This window comes from Dromaius novaehollandiae, chromosome 9, assembly GCF_036370855.1.
Source record: "Dromaius novaehollandiae isolate bDroNov1 chromosome 9, bDroNov1.hap1, whole genome shotgun sequence".
NCBI classification, from domain to species: domain Eukaryota; kingdom Metazoa; phylum Chordata; class Aves; order Casuariiformes; family Dromaiidae; genus Dromaius; species Dromaius novaehollandiae.
The window spans coordinates 28,514,020-28,531,920 of NC_088106.1; the positions used below are offsets into that span (position 1 = coordinate 28,514,020).

A 17,901-nucleotide genomic window follows, 5' to 3' on the forward strand; every position below is an offset into this window, starting at 1 on the left:
ACATGTAAGGCCCACAGCAAAAACCCAAGAGTTTTCAAACATACAACAGAAATGTAACAAGGTGCAGATAAGTAAGAGTTTCTCCCCACACCTGTATGAGAAATACATTTTCTCTCTCTCCCTCTTTTTTTTTTTTTTAATCAAGCCCTGAGCATCTAAGCAACAAAGAATGATAAATAAAGAAGGGGAAACAGCAGAAAACCAGGAGATAGTCCTATAAAAGTTAAATGCATATGCCTTGGCTAAGTAACAGCCACGAGGGGGCAGATGGCAATCTACAAATATCTAAAAGACGTAAGCAAAGAATGGAGCAGGATTAAGGAAAGAGAACAGAAATGAGAATACAAATTAAATGAAAGCAAAATTCTGGTCAAGCATTTAATTATGCATGGCAATAATTTCCAAAGATGTTAATGAAAATATCCCCATGTAAGGACATTTACAATTAGATAGGACCCCTAGAAAAGCCTCATCTAAGCACCTGCAAAGACAGAGGTTACATTATTAATTACTCCTGAAGATATTCCCAAGTTACTAGCTCCTAGTATTCTATACATTAAAAGAGCATGTTCATATATAAAAAAACCTCAGAATACTGTTCATAGTCATACACACATTGAAAGGGAACTGCCAAAATAAATTCTGGCATTAACAACTTGCTTTTAATCTAGTGATACTGCTTGAGGACATTTTCTCAATTTATTTCCAAATGTTTGAAGTGACCCAGGATGGGACAACGATTATAGCAATGCACTAAAATTGGCAAGACTCAAATTTCTCCCAAATTAAGTTATGTCTCTCCATTAACCTTTTCATGTTTGTACTAGGGATGTTAATAGATAAAATGACTTTTCAGAACACTGAATGCTATCTATTACAGTCTTAATGTTTTAAATAGGTTTGTGGATTCTCCTCTTTCCCTGTAAGTTGGTTTTATACCTCTATTAATGTTATTTCTAGCAACTCTGAAGCAAGCAGTTTCCTATTCCACCTCAAAAATAACCTTCATTTTTTTTCCCACACTTAATCTGTGGAAGTCATATAACACAGATACCAGATAGGCATTAAGAAGGTGCACAGAAAGATCACCAAAAATGCAGTATTCATTCTCTGAAATCTTGCTAATAAGCAATTGTTAAAGTCTTAAGGGAAAAATAAGTTACATACAACATTTTTCAGAGGCTTTAACCTGGATCTCATCTTCATATATTGTAACACATCCCAGTCTTAACAGCTCACCTCGACCTCTAGAGGAACTTCGACCTCGAGGAGCCCCTACCACCGTTCCTCCTCCTCGTCCCGTCAACCTCAGGACAGCGGCACTGTTTACAGACATTGAGAAATTTCTCTGCCAAAAAGAAAGAGCCAAAGTGAGATTTTACTAAACAAAAAATAAACAAAACAAAGAAAAACCCCATACCCCCCCACACAGTACAGCCAAACTTACCTCTTCTCCTAAATTTAGCTTAATATCAGCTGTGATTTCCTTCTGTTTGTTACACATTCTCTGCAACTGATGGGCCAAAATTAAGAAGGAAAAGGACTAGTGCTCCTGAGTTACTTACTACCTTTGGAGCATGAAAATTTCAGATAAACAAGCATTAACTCCTTTATCAGATGATTCCAGCACAGGACTGACTATAACATCATCAGCTCCATCTCCACAGCCATTCAGCTGCTAAAAGGTGTTAGCACCTACACTCTGCACAAGGCATTAACACTGCTTCGAAACTGACTTCTTCTGCAAGGCAGCCATGTGCGATGACCAAGACTTCAATGAGATTATATTTACCCCTCGCCTTCACAAAAGTCTTTTCTTCAGATGTATTATAGGTGCGGGGGAACTAAATTTCAGAAGCCTTAAATACACTTAAGTGATACTCATTTTAGTAAGGCAATAACCACTAGTAAAATTCAAATTTATTATAGTAAGAATTACTAAAGAAAAAGCCATTTCAACAAAGCATGGCTGATTATAATGAACTCTGTCCCCATTCTCTGAGCACCAGTAGTTGGAAAACTAGGCCAAAGAATCCAGAAGCTTGTTCTGAAACATTAACAACCAAACCTGAAGTCACACACACTCTCTGAATCCAAGTTTTAAATAAGTAGCATGCAAAAGACTCGAGAGCTGTTCTGTCAGGCTTCTTGATAGGACCTGAAAGGAGGCAGATTGCTTACATGAACACATCTATATTACTACGATTTTGAAGGCCCCAGACTTCCAAAGAACAAGGAGACAAGCAAATAGATACTTTTCAAAATCTAAACGGCTAACATCAAAACCAACAGGTATCTGAAGGAGCGTTAGTGCCTTCCAGAGGCAAGTCAAACTGCTTGATACATTCTTTCTACAGAATGGAGCTTCCTTCGAGAGAGAACCGGTAACATTAAGTTGACTTGAGAAAAAAATCCAGTCGTGCACAGCAAAAAAGCAAGGTCGGCCTCCAGTAAGTCCGACTTTTTCTTCACAGCTGCTAACTCTTAAAGCAACCATTTTGGCATTAAGTGAACCACCTCCCCTGTGTCTCTAAACAAACCCCTCTCTTCACTGTTACGTTCACTTTTCTGTAAAGCAGTGAAATACAAATAGCAGCTTTTCATTATTTTTCCCCAGAACCTTCAAAAATCACTAAGGAAACAAATCTTATTTTAATCTCATTACCTACAATTTTTACAAAGTGCTGTGTTTTAGAAGTAGTGATCTAATTTATACTCCATACATCTTGAACGATCATTTAATTATTCTTCTCTTTTCGACACGAAAATCTGCATGTCGACCCAAAAGCAGATCAACAGGGACATTTAAGCCAGACAGTTTTCTGTTTTTTAGCCAGAGGTAGATGGGCTTGGCAGTTGTTGCAGCTAAATAACACAAGCATTGATGAGAGTGAGTGCTCTGTTTACCTTTCCAAATATTTCAAATACATCTTATGTGACCATGAGAGAGTTCACAGTAAACTATACATTTGCTGGGAATAGCAGGTCTCTCAAAAAGACCTTGAAGGTCCTAGGCACACGCAGTATGGAAAGAGATTTGGATTTCCTCAGGAGAAGCCTAATAGCTGATGATGCAGCTCATCATCAGGGGTAAAGCTATACAAAATCTGGACAGATAAGAGACAAATGTATTTCTCAGAAACCCCTCTATCTTATGACCGGTACATCCAAGCTTACGAGAACTCTAAAACCCATTTGAAATGTGCTTTTTTTTTTTTTTTTTTTTTCTTAAGCACCAAAACTTCTCAGGTGAAATGTATTACTTGCTGGCAGGGCATAATGCACAAGCATGTGCTCTGCGGCAACTGGGCATGAAAGTTTCTACTCATCTAAAGTGTATAGCACACCTATAGTTCACATACACTATTTACTACAAAAATGCAGAAGTAACTTCAAGCCATTGACAAGATTCACCGTCTCACATAAGATTCCTTGGCTTTTCCATGCTTTATTTTTTCCAGTAAGAAAAAAACCCAGCAATATCACTTCTTCCCTTTTTTTTCCCCTGTCTGATTATGTCTACCTAAACTTCTCAAAACAACTCCCTCCACCACTTCTCTGTATCTGCAGAGCTCGCTGTGGTGAAGATACAATCCTTATATTTAAGCTTAAATTCATATAGTTGATACTATCCATCATCCACATCTACCTAACGCATCTTTAAATCAGCTGGAGAGAGATCAGACCAGCACAAGTTCTTCCTGAGGTACTACACACACAACTGTAATGCCATCGGGAGCATAACTCAGGTTACAAACAAGAAGCACAACTATCTTGAAGTTCATTCAATCTGATCAGCCTGTCCTCTGTAAGACCCTGAAATCTCCCTGTCTCAAATGTTCACAGGATATTATTACCAGCAGCATTCATGGAAGGGCACAAACACGTCTTAAACTCTCCATTTTCACCTAAGAGCTTCCCTGTGCCACAACTAGCAGCAAAGCCATTAGTTTTCACTCATGATCACTTACGAACATCTCATACAGATTCTTGATGACAAGCAATGTTTATTATGTCATGGGGTACAAACACCAAAATTTCCGTTAGCTTAAACATTGCTCTTCCCTTGGCATCTCAAACAAATTAGTCATGAGGGGAAAAGACCCAAACTCATTTCAGACAAGAAAAAAAAAAAAGATTGTTCATGTCCTCTGGATCCTCAGAAAGCATTAGAAATAAGACTTCCTTAGAAAAGGAATATGGACCTCTTCTTTCAGATAAAGACTTCTGTTCAGACTGGAGAGAATTGTTAAGCCCACCATCAAGACTGCTGAAAGATCAAAAAAGAAAGTGAGCAGAAGGAGAAAGCAGGGACACAGGCACACACGCTCCTAAGAAATGCTCCTAAGTTTAAGACTTTGATGAAACACTGGGTACTGCAGCAGAGTACTACCTATGCCTGTAGCTTCAGCAGCACTTATATCTCACCTGCACCAAGAGGCTACTCGGCACATACTCAGTGCTACATAGCCTTAAGCTCACATCAACCCCTTGGAGAAAATCTTTGCAATCACCAGAAGGCGATGTCTCCTTTGACCATAAAAGTCTTGTAGTTTACTGCCTGAAGGACCCCACTATACATCAGTAAAAAAAAAATGTCTAAAGGCATTTAACACTAAGGTTCAAGATTGGTGTGTGCTACTGCACGTCCGGCTGACCGTTCCATGGGCCTGCTGCCCGAACCCTCCTGTTTCCACTGGTGAACAGACTCTGGGCAAGGATTCACATAGAATACATCCTCCTTCTCAGCTGCCTTTTAAGACTAGAACAATGACATGCAGTACCAACAGTGTCTTCATCTGAAGATGATTTAAAGCTGATCTATTAGGATCTTGCGTCAGGGGACAACATCCTAAAAAGATACAACATATATACTGATAGCCCCCTGCCAAAAATCAAATTATACTCCAGTCAGTGAAAACAGTTTTGGGGTTTCTGCTCTCAGCAAAAACAAACAAACCACAGTATTTAAGTCAGGCAGGTGCTAGGAAACATGACATACCAGAAAGCAACTGCACGATCAGAAGTTTTAAGAGCCATAAAGAGGGAATCAATTCAGAGTCAAAAGTTAGAGGCACTGGAAGGCTGAGAGAGTCCTCCCTGCTACAGCTTCCTCTAGGAACTGACTCTAGAGGAAGGGCTTTCAAAGGTCTTAGATCAGCCACACTCAGAATGGAAATCTTTTCATGGACTACCTGTTCTCGCTTTTATCTTGTTCACCAGTTGATAACGTAACTACAGAAATCAAGTAAGCAAACAATCAAGCAACTGCTTACACAGAAGGTAGCTCAGAAAGTAATGCACCTTCCTAAGAAATGTGGAAGGCAGGCAAAAATCTAACACCTCTCCAAAGACCACAAGCTGACATTTCAGAGCTTGGATACTTCTATCACAAAAAAGAAAGTGGCACAAAAACTGCAGAAAGAAAAAGTTTCACAGATCTGAAAGTACTGTGTGCTTGAAAAACACGTAATACTTCTCAGAAGATTCTGATAATCTGCGACTTGATGAGTTGACAATGCCTTGATATCAACAGAACAGTCCATCATATGAAAAATACTTGGTCAGATTTAAGATAATCATTGAGTATGGCTAAAATTTAAACTTTATGCTAACACAGCATGTTTTTAGAACTTCTTTCCTGGAGTCTACCAATATTAAATTTGGGATTTTTGCTAATTTCATGTTTTTAAACTGAAACATACTCCTTATTTTGTCTTTATGCTAATACCAACCTACTGAAACATACTCCTTATTTTGCCTTTGTGCTAATGCCAACCTACAGATTTTTAAAAAAGAATACTATATCTCTGTAAGAATACAAACCTGTTCTTCTTCTGTAAAAGGTACAAGTGCCAGTGGTGGCAGGGGCTCCTCTTGTAAAATAGGCAGAAACTCCTTATCCAGAAGGTCTGAAGGTATCTGTATGAAAGGAGAGTAGCATGGAAACACTTGATGTACAGGTATAAACAAACATTCCGGGGACGATGCCATATACTTGGATCATCCTGCCAAATCTCTCTCCATCTACCTAGTACACCAGTACTTCCAGCAACAATGAGTGGGGGGAGGATGATGAAGGGGAAGGAGGAAGTTATCCATTGCAAATTTACTTCCCCAGAAAAAAATTCTCAGAGAGAAAACATCCAATACATCCATCACCCAAAACTTACACACGTAAAGTACCAAGCTCATAAAACAGATTTTGCATTTACACACCAATGCAGCTCAAATCTGAACCAAGTGAAAGTTCATCTGATAAGTCCAGAAAGAGTATTGCATTCCTAAGTTTAATGTACAATTTTACTCAGATATGTAATATATTAACAGAATTACCATATATATATATATATATATAGACACACACACAGAGTGTGCGCGCATGCATAGAGGTTTTATATTTAATTAAAAAAAAATCAGTATTTCCTATGATAACCAACAATGAGAATGAAACAAAAAATAATCAGGTAAAATGAAACTATATAGTACTTATTAAACAGGGAACATGGGTGCAAGTATTAAAATCATGATTTAAGTCAAAATAAATTTGAACACTAATTTTTAATCATTCCACCTTCTAGCAGACATGACCTTGAGCACACAAGCAAGCAGCTACAATTATAGCCAACTGAACTCTAATTATGCCAATGGAGAACTTTGTTTCAAGAACATCTAGTCCAAAATACTAAAGATAAAGCCTTCCTCCAATTTTAATTCAAGGAAAGCAAATTAATCCCCCCTGCTCCTCCATTTGGGTATACACTAACAGAAACCCTCCTGCTTTTAATCAGAATACATTTTCATCCGAGCTGCAACTTTGCCTAACATTGAGCCAGCAAAGAACCATGATGACACAGTGAAAAAAAGATTAGGTTGCCAGTTACAACACAGGCTTAAAAACATTACATCTGGTAGTTTACAACACAGGCTTAAGAACATTACATCTGGTAGCTGACCATAAACAGTGTCAAGAGGCCTCTCAGGTCTAAATAACTAGAATTACTGAACTCCACAGAAAATGAGTATCAGAAGCAAGACATCCATTTCTCCTAATACAAAGCATGCTGTGCTCCAATAACAAAGCCCTTCCAGCACATGTATGGGGGGGGGGGGGGGGAAGTGATCTTTTGGACCATTCATAACCATTGGAAAGCTCCCTCTAAAAACAGGAAATTAGGTTGTTTGAATCAGTAGTAACTGATCATCATACACAACACAGAAAAACTGTATAAAACAATTACCTTTGACAGACTCACTCACTCAAGCACAGCATCAAAGTTTAAATCACAACTCCTCAAAGTAAAGCAGGAGAATTCTGTATGTTAAAGCATGACTTCAAGGCTTCTGAAAAATCTTTGATATCCAAAGGCCCCAAATCTGCATAGTATAAGCAATGCAGGGCCCCCAGCACTGCGTGAACACGTCAGCACACTCTTAGTAGAGTAAGAAGATGGAGGTGTGCATGCACATCTATATGCATAGTTAAAGGCACAATCTGCAAAACTTCTTGCATTCCTTTCTGCACTTGCGGGTAAGGCTCTAGGAGGCACTGAGACTTCAAGTCTATTATGTGCCTGCTGCAACAATAAACCAACCTCTACACCATCTACTTTAAAAAAAAAAAAGTTTATAAATGCAGAATGCATGACTACCTGAAATGCTCTCACACAGAGGTCTGAAATGTCACTTTTGCATCATGGAGAACCCTCCTTTGAAATTAAACAAGAGCAAAGTTCTTGCTTTATTTTTTTGTATTGCTCTTTTGTATTACATTGGCTAGCTTGTATTCGTGACTTGAGTTCCAGATAAGCAGATAGTTTGAGGACTGCTCTAATTGGGCTGAAAACCTGCTAAGTGAACTGCCTTGAGTCAGGACAAACGAGGAGCTCTTATTTTTTCAGATGATCTGCTAATCTAATTTATTGCCTGAATGTCAAGCTGAATCAGGACTACTCTAACTATATTAAATAAAATCCTACAGAGGCAAGCAAATATGCAGGGCTGCAAGGAGACTTTATCCCTCCATCATCTGTGGCAATGGGACTGAGTATAGCAAACAGGTTTTCCTGTTCTCAGAGGGGTACCAGAAGTTGCCTCTAAAATCACTGCTGGCCAAAAGAATTAAACATAACAAATACACTAAGAGTGGGATCAAATAGACACACAAAAACCAATTAGACTTCTTCACTTCTTCATTGAAGGATACCTAGTATATGTATATACATCCACAAAATACAAATAACAATCCCTAATCATAAGACTGTGCACATACAGACATCAGGTCTTCTGTCTCTTTCTGCTCACCTTATTATCCTTTAGAAAAAGTGCCAACATTTCTTCTCTCCCATAGCGATAGTCTGCTAGTTTATACTTTGGCAAAGCCGGAGACAGAGGAGGGGATGTCACGCTCCCACCACTAGACAAAGCTCGCAGCCTAAAATAAAGCGGAAAAACAGTGAAAACAGAACTGAGGATAATGTGTCTTCACCTATGCTATCCTCCCTCCGCACCTTGTTTAGAGATTCAAAGCAAAAAAAAAAAAAAAAAAAAAAATCCAGTGACAAAAGGAAAGCAGAAATATTTACATAATCTAACTTAAAAACTCTAAAACTTGGTACTTCAAAAAGAAAAATAGCATCTCTCATTTTTCCTACAAGCAGGAGGGACTAGAAAAAAAATACTTGCAAACACACTTTAAGGAAATTCATTTGTATAATATACCTTGCATAGACATTAAATGCCAATAGCTTTTCTTTTCTCCTAGCTCACAAGAAAAATTCTTACAACACTACAAACAGCACAGCAAAAGTGAATCTGCTCTAAGGAAAAAGTTTTGTTAAACTTTGCTAAATGCTTAACAGTAACAGACAGCAAATTTCACAATGAGATTTCTTCCTCTGTGACTGTCATCTCTGGAATTTTATTTGACTCCAAATTACTTGTGCAGAGCTTGAAATTAACAGCATGTTTTGCAAAGTGTATACATCATTAAGGTATTTTAGCATGTCAGTACAAAAGCTGTACAGTGCAGAGCCTCTCTCCACTTTACAGATGTTGCAAGTGGTAACTCAGAATTCCAAATAAATACGCTATTAGATTTGGTCCCATCCCACAAAGATTAGTCACTTCTCGCAGGTAACTGTTGTCTTACAATTAATTATATGACGCTATTCCCAATCCATACACAGATTAGTCTCTAATTTTATATAACCACTTTCTCAGCTGTCTAACTATCCTAGTTTAAGTTTGAGGAATATTTTACAAAAAGATGTGGGTCAAGAGACAGAACAGCCCATTTGCCTACACCCTCCTTGATATGCATCCCAAACAGGGAAATCAATGAAAACTATTCCTAACAATTACAAAATGTTTGCAAAAGGTGGTGTTCTAAACTACAATATTGATTCAAAGGCTACTTTTCACCCGATTATTGAAACATTCTTTAATTTTTTTTTACTTATGTTCTTGCAATTGTATAGAAAGGAGAAAGTAACATGCAAGTCACTTCAACAGTATTTGATTTTTTTAGTTTGGTGCCACCCAGTGGCAGTTTCTTTACATATCACTTCCAAATCAAAAATACCTGGAGAGGCATTATTCCAGGGATTAGATGGCTCAATGTAATGTTTAACTCCAATCCAGATTAGATGTGACTGAGAGTCTCACTATTAACAAGTGATATAATAGCATACGCGACAGACCTGAGTGTACCGCAACCCAGAAGAATAATTATAAATCCTAGAATTTCACCCCATTATTCCTGTACCAAAATCAGCAACTCATTGAAATAAAACGTACACTTTCACACATAATCTAATCTGGATTTAAAAATAAACAGAGACTATAAAGTCCCTCACTGTGACAGCAATCTTAAATTACTGTTAAAAATGTGTGCTTTTTTTTTAGAGTTACCTTCCCCCTTCTCTTTTTTTAACATAACTTTGGCTTCCATCCATCAATGGATCTAATCATGTCTGTCTGTTACACTGAAGAGCACTCTAGCATAAGATATCTGCCTGGTGGGTATATTTATAGACAGCGATAAAGTCATTCTTTAACCTTCTTTCAAACTAACGAAATAGACTGAGCTCTCTTATCATCTTCCAGGCCACAAGTCATGCTTTATTTCTTTTTTTGAATACTCTCCAATTTTTGTAAGATGTACATAAAAATGTGTCAGCAAAAGTGAATGTGTTATTCCAGTAACAGTCCTACCACATGTGATAGAGCAATTATATTTCTTATAACCACTACATACTCCCTTTTACACTTTTAAGGGTCACATTTCTCTCTAGAAACCACACCAGCTAAAAATCTCTGTTTGTAACCTCACAGTCACCAAGAAATTGGAGAAAATGCTGAATAATCACCCCTCCGTATTTTAGCAATAGCCAGGACAATGCATGTCAGCTAAGCTGGAAAGCTTTCTAGCAGCTGATGCAAGGTGATACAATGCCATGGAGTACCACTGACAAAACAGTTCTTTTTTCCTGATACTTTTCAGTGTGCACATACAGTAGCTGATGAGCTGAACAGATACACTTTTAACATATTCCATAAAGGGTTTTTGCAACACTGGATAGAGAAAACTTACTTAGCTATAGAGTTAAATCCAGTAAGGACAGGATAAGAACTTCTTTATTAATACTTATCACATGGGAAGACCAAATAAGCTCTCTTGCTCACTTACTTCGTGTCTACTTCAGAGACAAGAATCATTATTCCTCTCAGGTCCTTTGCAGCAAAGCAAATACTACACATTACAGTAACATGAAATCCAACTCATTTCGTACACAGTGCCAAATTATAAAATGAGGGCTAACTTTATAATATGAATATTGCTTTCAGTCACAGGTCAGGGACTGAGAAGCAGCAGTAAGGAACAAAAAAGGTATTATATCCCATTCAGTCTTATAACCAGTTCAGCCCCCAAGCACAGAAACACATAAATTCTCAAAAATTTCAGATAAGGTTCCAGAATTTCACAAAACAGAAAAAAAACTCACCATTCAGGCCCAAAGTTAAGTGTCTGAGTTTCTGCTGCCATTTTTTCCTGTTCTATTCCTCTTTTTAAAAATGCGTGAACCTGAAACACAAAAATGGTTACTATGAAAACAACTGGAGTAATACAGCCCTTCACAAATTTCTTCCCAATACGAAAGTACACCAGCTCAGGCAAAGAACTGAAAAGGAAATTTGACTAAGTGGGATCTTTTAAGGAACTCATTTCAGCTCTCTAACACACATTAAATTACTAACATAGGAGTAATTATCAAGATCTCTTGCCCCAAATCATTCTTAATAGCTCAAACAGGACACTGGAGTAGGGAGTCTGAAGAAACAACTTGTACAAGCAGTCTCTTGTCAAATCAGTGACTACAAGACAAGCAAACATGGAGAACTGGAGGCATAATCCTCTTCTGTAAGAACAGTAATGCTTAATTAACAGAACTGCAGCTTTCTGACAATTACAAGAGGATAAAAAAGACACTAGAATACAGCAAGAAAGATTCGCCAGTCGAGTGGCAGAGTATTCAATTTCCACCATCCGTTCTTGAATAATAAGCCTCCTAAAAGTCGAGTACATCCAATGCAGTCATGTCCTCCTCAGTCTGCAGGCAGATACTCAGTAGTTTTCTCATTCTTGGCTTCACGAAGCAGAAAGAGCACAGTTTAAGACTTCAGTTACTCTCATTCCTATTACCCAAATTCCTGCAGGCACTACCGAAGGTCAAGTCAAGTTCCTATATATCAAGAGTATATGGACAACAGCAGACAAAGCCATAGGGCAGGGAAGGAAGGAGACTAAGCAAAGGCTATGAAGTTTTCACTATTCCCAACCAAATCCAACTCCAGCCAGACAGTTCTGGAGAAGGGGCATTTATATTTGGAAAACACAGCTCCTCTTTCCTACCAGCGACAGCAGAAAAAAATCTGAAGAGAATGAAATATTTTCAAGATCAAATACATTGTAGGCAAAGCCCAAACAAAGACTTGAAGCATTACCTACTGAAACTGGTTGATTAGACTTCAAGAAACCATAAAGACTGATGGTAAGGAGCTTTCCTGTATCAGAACATTGTACCTTAATTTACCCAAGGACCGAACAAGGAGCTTGGTAAGGTTGTCTATACTGTGCGTGAAAGGGTGACAGAAAAGGGAACAAAAAACATGGGGAGATAAAAGTGAAAAGGCTTCTGAAAAACAGACAAGACCAGACAAACGAAAATGGTTTGTTTCTTACATATCTATCACACAAGCAACTATACTAAAAGAAAGATCAACAGCCTGAGTTAGAAAACTATCTTTTGGGCATGTAGATTACAGTTGTAAAACTCCCAGCAGCCTAAACCTAACAACCAATGCTTGGCTCACATATTTTTACTACACGCCTTCCAAGCTCTTTACTGAATATATGCTATTAATTTTTTCCTGTGCTCTCAATATAGTTTATTCACAGTCCATAATAATTTTATTTTCTCAATAACCCTGTACAATGAAATGTATTATCCCCATTACATGCACCAGAAAGTAATACACAAAGATCAAAATGAAAATACCCAGCTAGTTTCACAGGCCTAATTTGAGAAGATTCTGGTCTGATTTTTTTTTTTTTTTTTTAAACAGCTGATGGTTCATTAGCACATTCAAGGCATATCCATTCATCAGTTCTGCAAATCGAACTACAGAGGTGAAGTCAGGTGTCTAAAGGATAGGAAATATAGCAGCTACATGTGAAAATACTGTGGGGCGAGTCGGGCAAACCACCACGCGCACTCTGGCAGAAACAAGCCTACCACACAGTTATTAATAGCCTTCAATGGATGGCTGTCTTCACGGATGGATCGCTTCCTGCAATGGCCATAATGCCTTGGCAGGGGCGGGATGCTTTGAGACCCACAGCAATCCCCACGTGAATCACCAGGGAACGTGCGATCTTGGCTCCCCCAATACAGAAGCTAACTTAGTACCAGTAATACTGGCAAGGTTGACAGTGAACATTAAACTACAACGAAAATGGACACCAGAAGCATCATATACAAGGATAAAGCACTAAAATAATGGTTACAAGAGTGGTTTATTAGTTATGGACCCACTGGCCCCCACCTCTCTTCTGCCTCTGGGCTGCTTTCCTAACAATTGAGGATACTTTTTCACCCTTCTCTACCAGGCTCAGAAGCCCTTCAGTGCTTACAAGCATCTTCACAAAGACTGTTAATCTCATCCCATCACGCTGCAAAACAGCTTTCCTTGTCTCTCATTTGCACCATGACACTTTCTCTTGGCATCCCTTCACTGGCTCCATCTTCTCTGCTGCATTCAAGTAAGACTTATTACCTCCCTGGAAGTTGTTATGACTCCATATGAAGTTTGAATTGAAAGCTAGATACCTGTAAGTGGCTGAAATTGTAGCTGAAAAAGAATCAGATCTACAGATTTGAGTAGAAGTAACACATGAACTTACCCTGACAGGCGATACTACCCAGAAATAAGACATGCATGAAAAAGAAATTACAGGCAAAGCGGAGCTGAGAGAAAGACCTTGAAGGAAGCACTCTAGAAACAGGTAATTGGGGGTGAGAACTGGAAAAAGAAAGACTCAAGGAAGCAGAGACAGCAAGTGTCCAAGGAGAACACATTAGCCATGTCAAAGCAAACAAGACAGGGAAAACAAAAATTGATGCTGCTCCTAGAGGCTCGCAAAGAAGCGGCCATAAGACAAAATGCCAAATCAGAGAGGAACCTGAGGGTGACTACCCTGAGCAGTCAACCAGTGTATAAAGGAGAAGCTGTACTAACTGGAAAGGCAAGCTGGGATGGACTACAGGACGCTTGCACTGCGAGAGGAAAGAGTCAGGGTGGAGCAAGAAAAAGGCTGAGGAATTGAGAAATTTATGACCTGATCATTTGTTCCCTTTTAAGTATTTTGGCCCAGCCAAATGTACGAAGCTGTCAGATCTTTATCTAGTTAACTTTCTTAGGATCTAAACTTCAATATTAATAATTAAAATGTTAATTTTGATCTTTTTTTTTAAATCTACACTGCTGCCTCCATATTCATCAAGGATAGCAAATTACATAAAGAATAATATATACCTCATTACTGTCATCAAATCATATCCTGAAGGAAAGGTCCCTTCCTGAACTGCTAGGCTTTTGTAAAGTAAGACTTTCTACAAAATAATGGCTATTGTCTGAGTAATCTGCACAACCGCAAATTTTACATGGGCAAAGAGCACACAGGTAGAGTCTTAAGTTTAACCAAGAAACTGAGGCCATAGTTTGAAAATATCCAATTAGAACTACTGCGTGGGCAAGAATACTACCTGAGGATTTCCCACCACTCCTTCCCCTCTTCTCCAAAATTTTCTTCAAGTCAGGTCAATTCCTTGATCAAGATGCCACTGCAACCCTACAAACACATGCAGTTTTCCACAGCAGTTTCGGGAGAAACTTCATAAACTGGAATTGCTTCATAAACTGGAATTGAGACCCCGTTTTCCTGGGGTGGCACTGCAGCCACAGACCCACTATCAGCATATAGGGCTGAAAAAATAAGAAATCACATCAGCCCATCACCAACCTGTGGACTGGCATGGGGAAAAAAACATTCTATTTTCTCAGCAGCTTAGTACTTTGCAAGTCAGAAGTCCATCCTCTGAGCACACAAAATGTAATCCAATAAAGTTAAGTCTTTAAGTGGCTTTCACTCAAAATTAACAGGTAACATGGTAAGTACAGAGGTTGCTATCAGCAACACTCCCTTCATTGATTTGCTTTAGGTACAATGTTTATTTCAGCTAGCTTACAGTTTTTAAAATTATGTTTTAAGTTTGACTATCTAGGACCTGACAAGTCTACTAAAGCCCACAAAAAATATGCTTCAGACAGGTTGAAACTTGACTCTACTGGCTAAATTTATGTTATAAAATGCATAAGAAAATATTTCAGATAAAAAAAAAATCTAAGAGAAGGTCTCTGATAACAAAAATCCATTTACCATGGCACATTTCAACAAGCTCTGCTCTTTTAAGATGTACAACTATTTAACAACAATCTAGACAAGAAGTTGTTTTTAGGAGACTCTGAAAGATCCGCACTGCCATGTTCTCCAGACTTTGTACAACCTCAGGATTTACACAAGATCATCATTTACAGAACTGTCCTTTATTCACAGGCACTTGAGTTAGATTTTCAGACAATGTTAAGACCTTATATCTCCATTACAGAATTATTTTAATTTATAGCATATGACTGTGCAGCCCACCAAAATGTTTTGCTAACTGTTTGCAGGGTGGGGATTATAACTGATTCTTAGAATCCCAAGTTGAGTCTAAACAAGGACTGCACTCAGGTTTTCCCATCCATTCTTTCCTACAGACCAAAAAAAAAAAAAAAGAAAAAAAAAAAAAAAGAATATTTAGATTCTGTCACCGTGTTTTATAGCTTTGGGGCTGCTACACTTAGATTTTTTTTTATTAACTTGGAAAACATACCACTGATCCTTCTTTTGCAAAGCCATTTTGTATTGAAACAGTCTACTGTTTGATCTGAGATGTTTATGAAGAACAGTATCACTTCCTTCCCTTTCAAGGGAGCTCTCTTGCTACTGTAGGTTTGAAACAGCCCTTTTAACCTAGAAATTGGCTGAAAATTTTTGAGAAACAAGAAACACAATGGAAAATTACTGCAAGCAGATTTAAGAATGAGGAATTGGGTTTTCCTTAAATAAACTTGGAACAGGAATTGAACAACAGCATTCCACTACTCAACAGCAACATTACATCCAGACGATACTACTTTATGTTCCACAGGTGACTGCAGAGAGCACTCAACAACAGCTACCAGAGCTAGCTATCATCAGTGCCAGTAACTGCGTTAAAAACACATTAAAACAAGTTGACTGAATCATTAATGCTGATTTTCTATAATTCTTTATATATTAAGGAAGAACTGTAAGGAAACTACCTTTTAAAATCTTGACACAGTGGTACACAAGATGACTCAGGTAGCTATATTATTAGTCTATTCAATATTAACCATTGGCTAAAAAAGGCAACACTGATTAAAGGACACTGATATAACTAAGGCCAATCAACAAGGATTTACAGAAGACATCCAATCAAAATATACTTTTGTAAGATTGGACATTTCATTGTTCAAGTGAATAGGTGAAAAATTTCAAGTTCTGCAGGAGATTTCAATTAGAAAGCAGAATGCTAAAAAGGACTTTTTTAAAAAAAAACTCTTAACTCATTCTTCAAAAGAATCTACAACAGCCAATCTCAGAAGGAAAATATTCTCAAAACATACAGAAAATACAAAGGTAAGAAGGTATCCTCTACTTCTATGGAATCTATAAGTGTTTCACATTACTTCTAAAACCTGTAGATGACAAGAATGGAAATGGTAAATAATGGAGATGACATATCATCAATAAAACCATTATGAATTATTCAATTACTCAGCCCAGTATAGCAGGTCACATTTAATAAGGCCAAGCACACAATCAAAAGACTCGTGAAAATATAATGTGATACACACCAGATGCAAGACTATTCTGGAAAATATTTGGGGTGGGGGGGGGAATAGTCCTGAAAACAATATGAGATTTATGACATTTATCAGCTGAATGGGAGCGTATGATGCAACGTTGACTAGAAAGGCTGACTCTGGATAGAGAAATAAGGAAATATAGAGCGAATTTTATTGCTGCAGGGGTACTGTGCCCAGTTCTATTGTCTGTAAGGTTGATAAAGCAGAAGATGTTCAAAAACTGATAAAACATGACAGATAAACTTTAAAGTAGAGTGGGGGGGAAAAAAAAAAAAAAAAAAAAAAAAAAAAAAAAAAGAATACCAGAGCTTTATTTATTGAGTTTCAAGAAAAAGTTTAAGTATCATCTTGCTTCTTCTGTAAATGTTTATGCAGGTAAAAAGGCCTGAAGACCCAGGTTTACCAGTGAAGGGATTGAAGCAAGAAATTCAGAAATAAGCAAAAGAATAAGCTGCTTTCAGGTCAACAGTAGATGATTTTCTAAAAAGTATGTTCTAGTTTAAGGAGAAAATTAATCAAGGAAAAAAAAATCTATTATTTGTATTACAGAAGATGCCAGACAAGCCACAGTAGTGCCTTTGGGCCTACCAAGCCTTTTTCTGATAAAGTTGGTAAATTTTTCAAGCCCTATCTACCCACTCATCAAGAGAAGAGTTCTCCCTAAAGGGACAATGCCTAAGCCATGCATTTCTTCAGAATCTAAGCCTGTATTTCAGTTACATTTTTAGCTTTCTATTAAAGTATTGTAACTTTCCTGTCTCAAATCATTGCAAAAATGTTTCAGTCTTTCAACAGTTTGTGGTCTGGAATTACTGTCTGTAGCATTCTCAAATGGCAAAAGCAAATTGCCCATCCTCTGCTCACATTTACAGATCCAGCTAAAACTTTATGGAGTACTGCAGCTTGCAACATGTTCTGCTGCAGTCCAGAATGGCAAACGTAAGTAGTAGGCACTGAAGCTACTTTTGGGACAGGACAACAGGAGAAACCTGCATACCTGGAAACATGAAATACCGCATCTCCAGATATTTCCCTCCTTTCCTACCTACTATCGTGAACTCGGTGGTTAGACGTGCAGAAGTTATCCATGCCTTGCTTCACTTGAACACAAGCAAGCACGCAAGCTTTTCCCAGTTTCTCAGTCAAAAAGCAGCATGACCTCCACCTTTATTACAAGGCTTCCAGCCAAAGGTAGACACCAGCGATTAAGCTCCAAGCGGAGTCAGGGGACCACACCCTTGGCCCTGTCGCTGGCTGGAACACAAACCATTGCTCATTGAAAAATCTTGTCCCAAAATTCTGCCAGCACTCTGCTCTTTTCCATCTGAAAGTCATTTTCAAATC

The 17,901-nt window shown here is 38.1% G+C and overlaps 1 protein-coding gene across 12 annotated transcripts in view; it reads right to left on the bottom strand.

Annotated features, from left to right (window-relative positions):
- The window catches only part of GIGYF2 (GRB10 interacting GYF protein 2), an 80,971-nt gene that overhangs the window by 57,292 nt on the left and 5,778 nt on the right, over nucleotides 1-17,901 (bottom strand). For all 12 annotated transcript variants that reach the window (XM_064517022.1, XM_064517023.1, XM_064517021.1 and 9 more), the window contains 4 exons: nucleotides 11,007-11,086; nucleotides 8,305-8,434; nucleotides 5,827-5,922; nucleotides 1,240-1,348 (listed from right to left, as the gene is read on the bottom strand). In XM_064517022.1, the coding sequence (XP_064373092.1) occupies nucleotides 1,240-1,348; nucleotides 5,827-5,922; nucleotides 8,305-8,434; nucleotides 11,007-11,047 (376 nt within the window). In that variant the 5' untranslated portion in view covers nucleotides 11,048-11,086. The remainder of the gene's footprint in view (nucleotides 1-1,239; nucleotides 1,349-5,826; nucleotides 5,923-8,304; nucleotides 8,435-11,006; nucleotides 11,087-17,901) is intronic.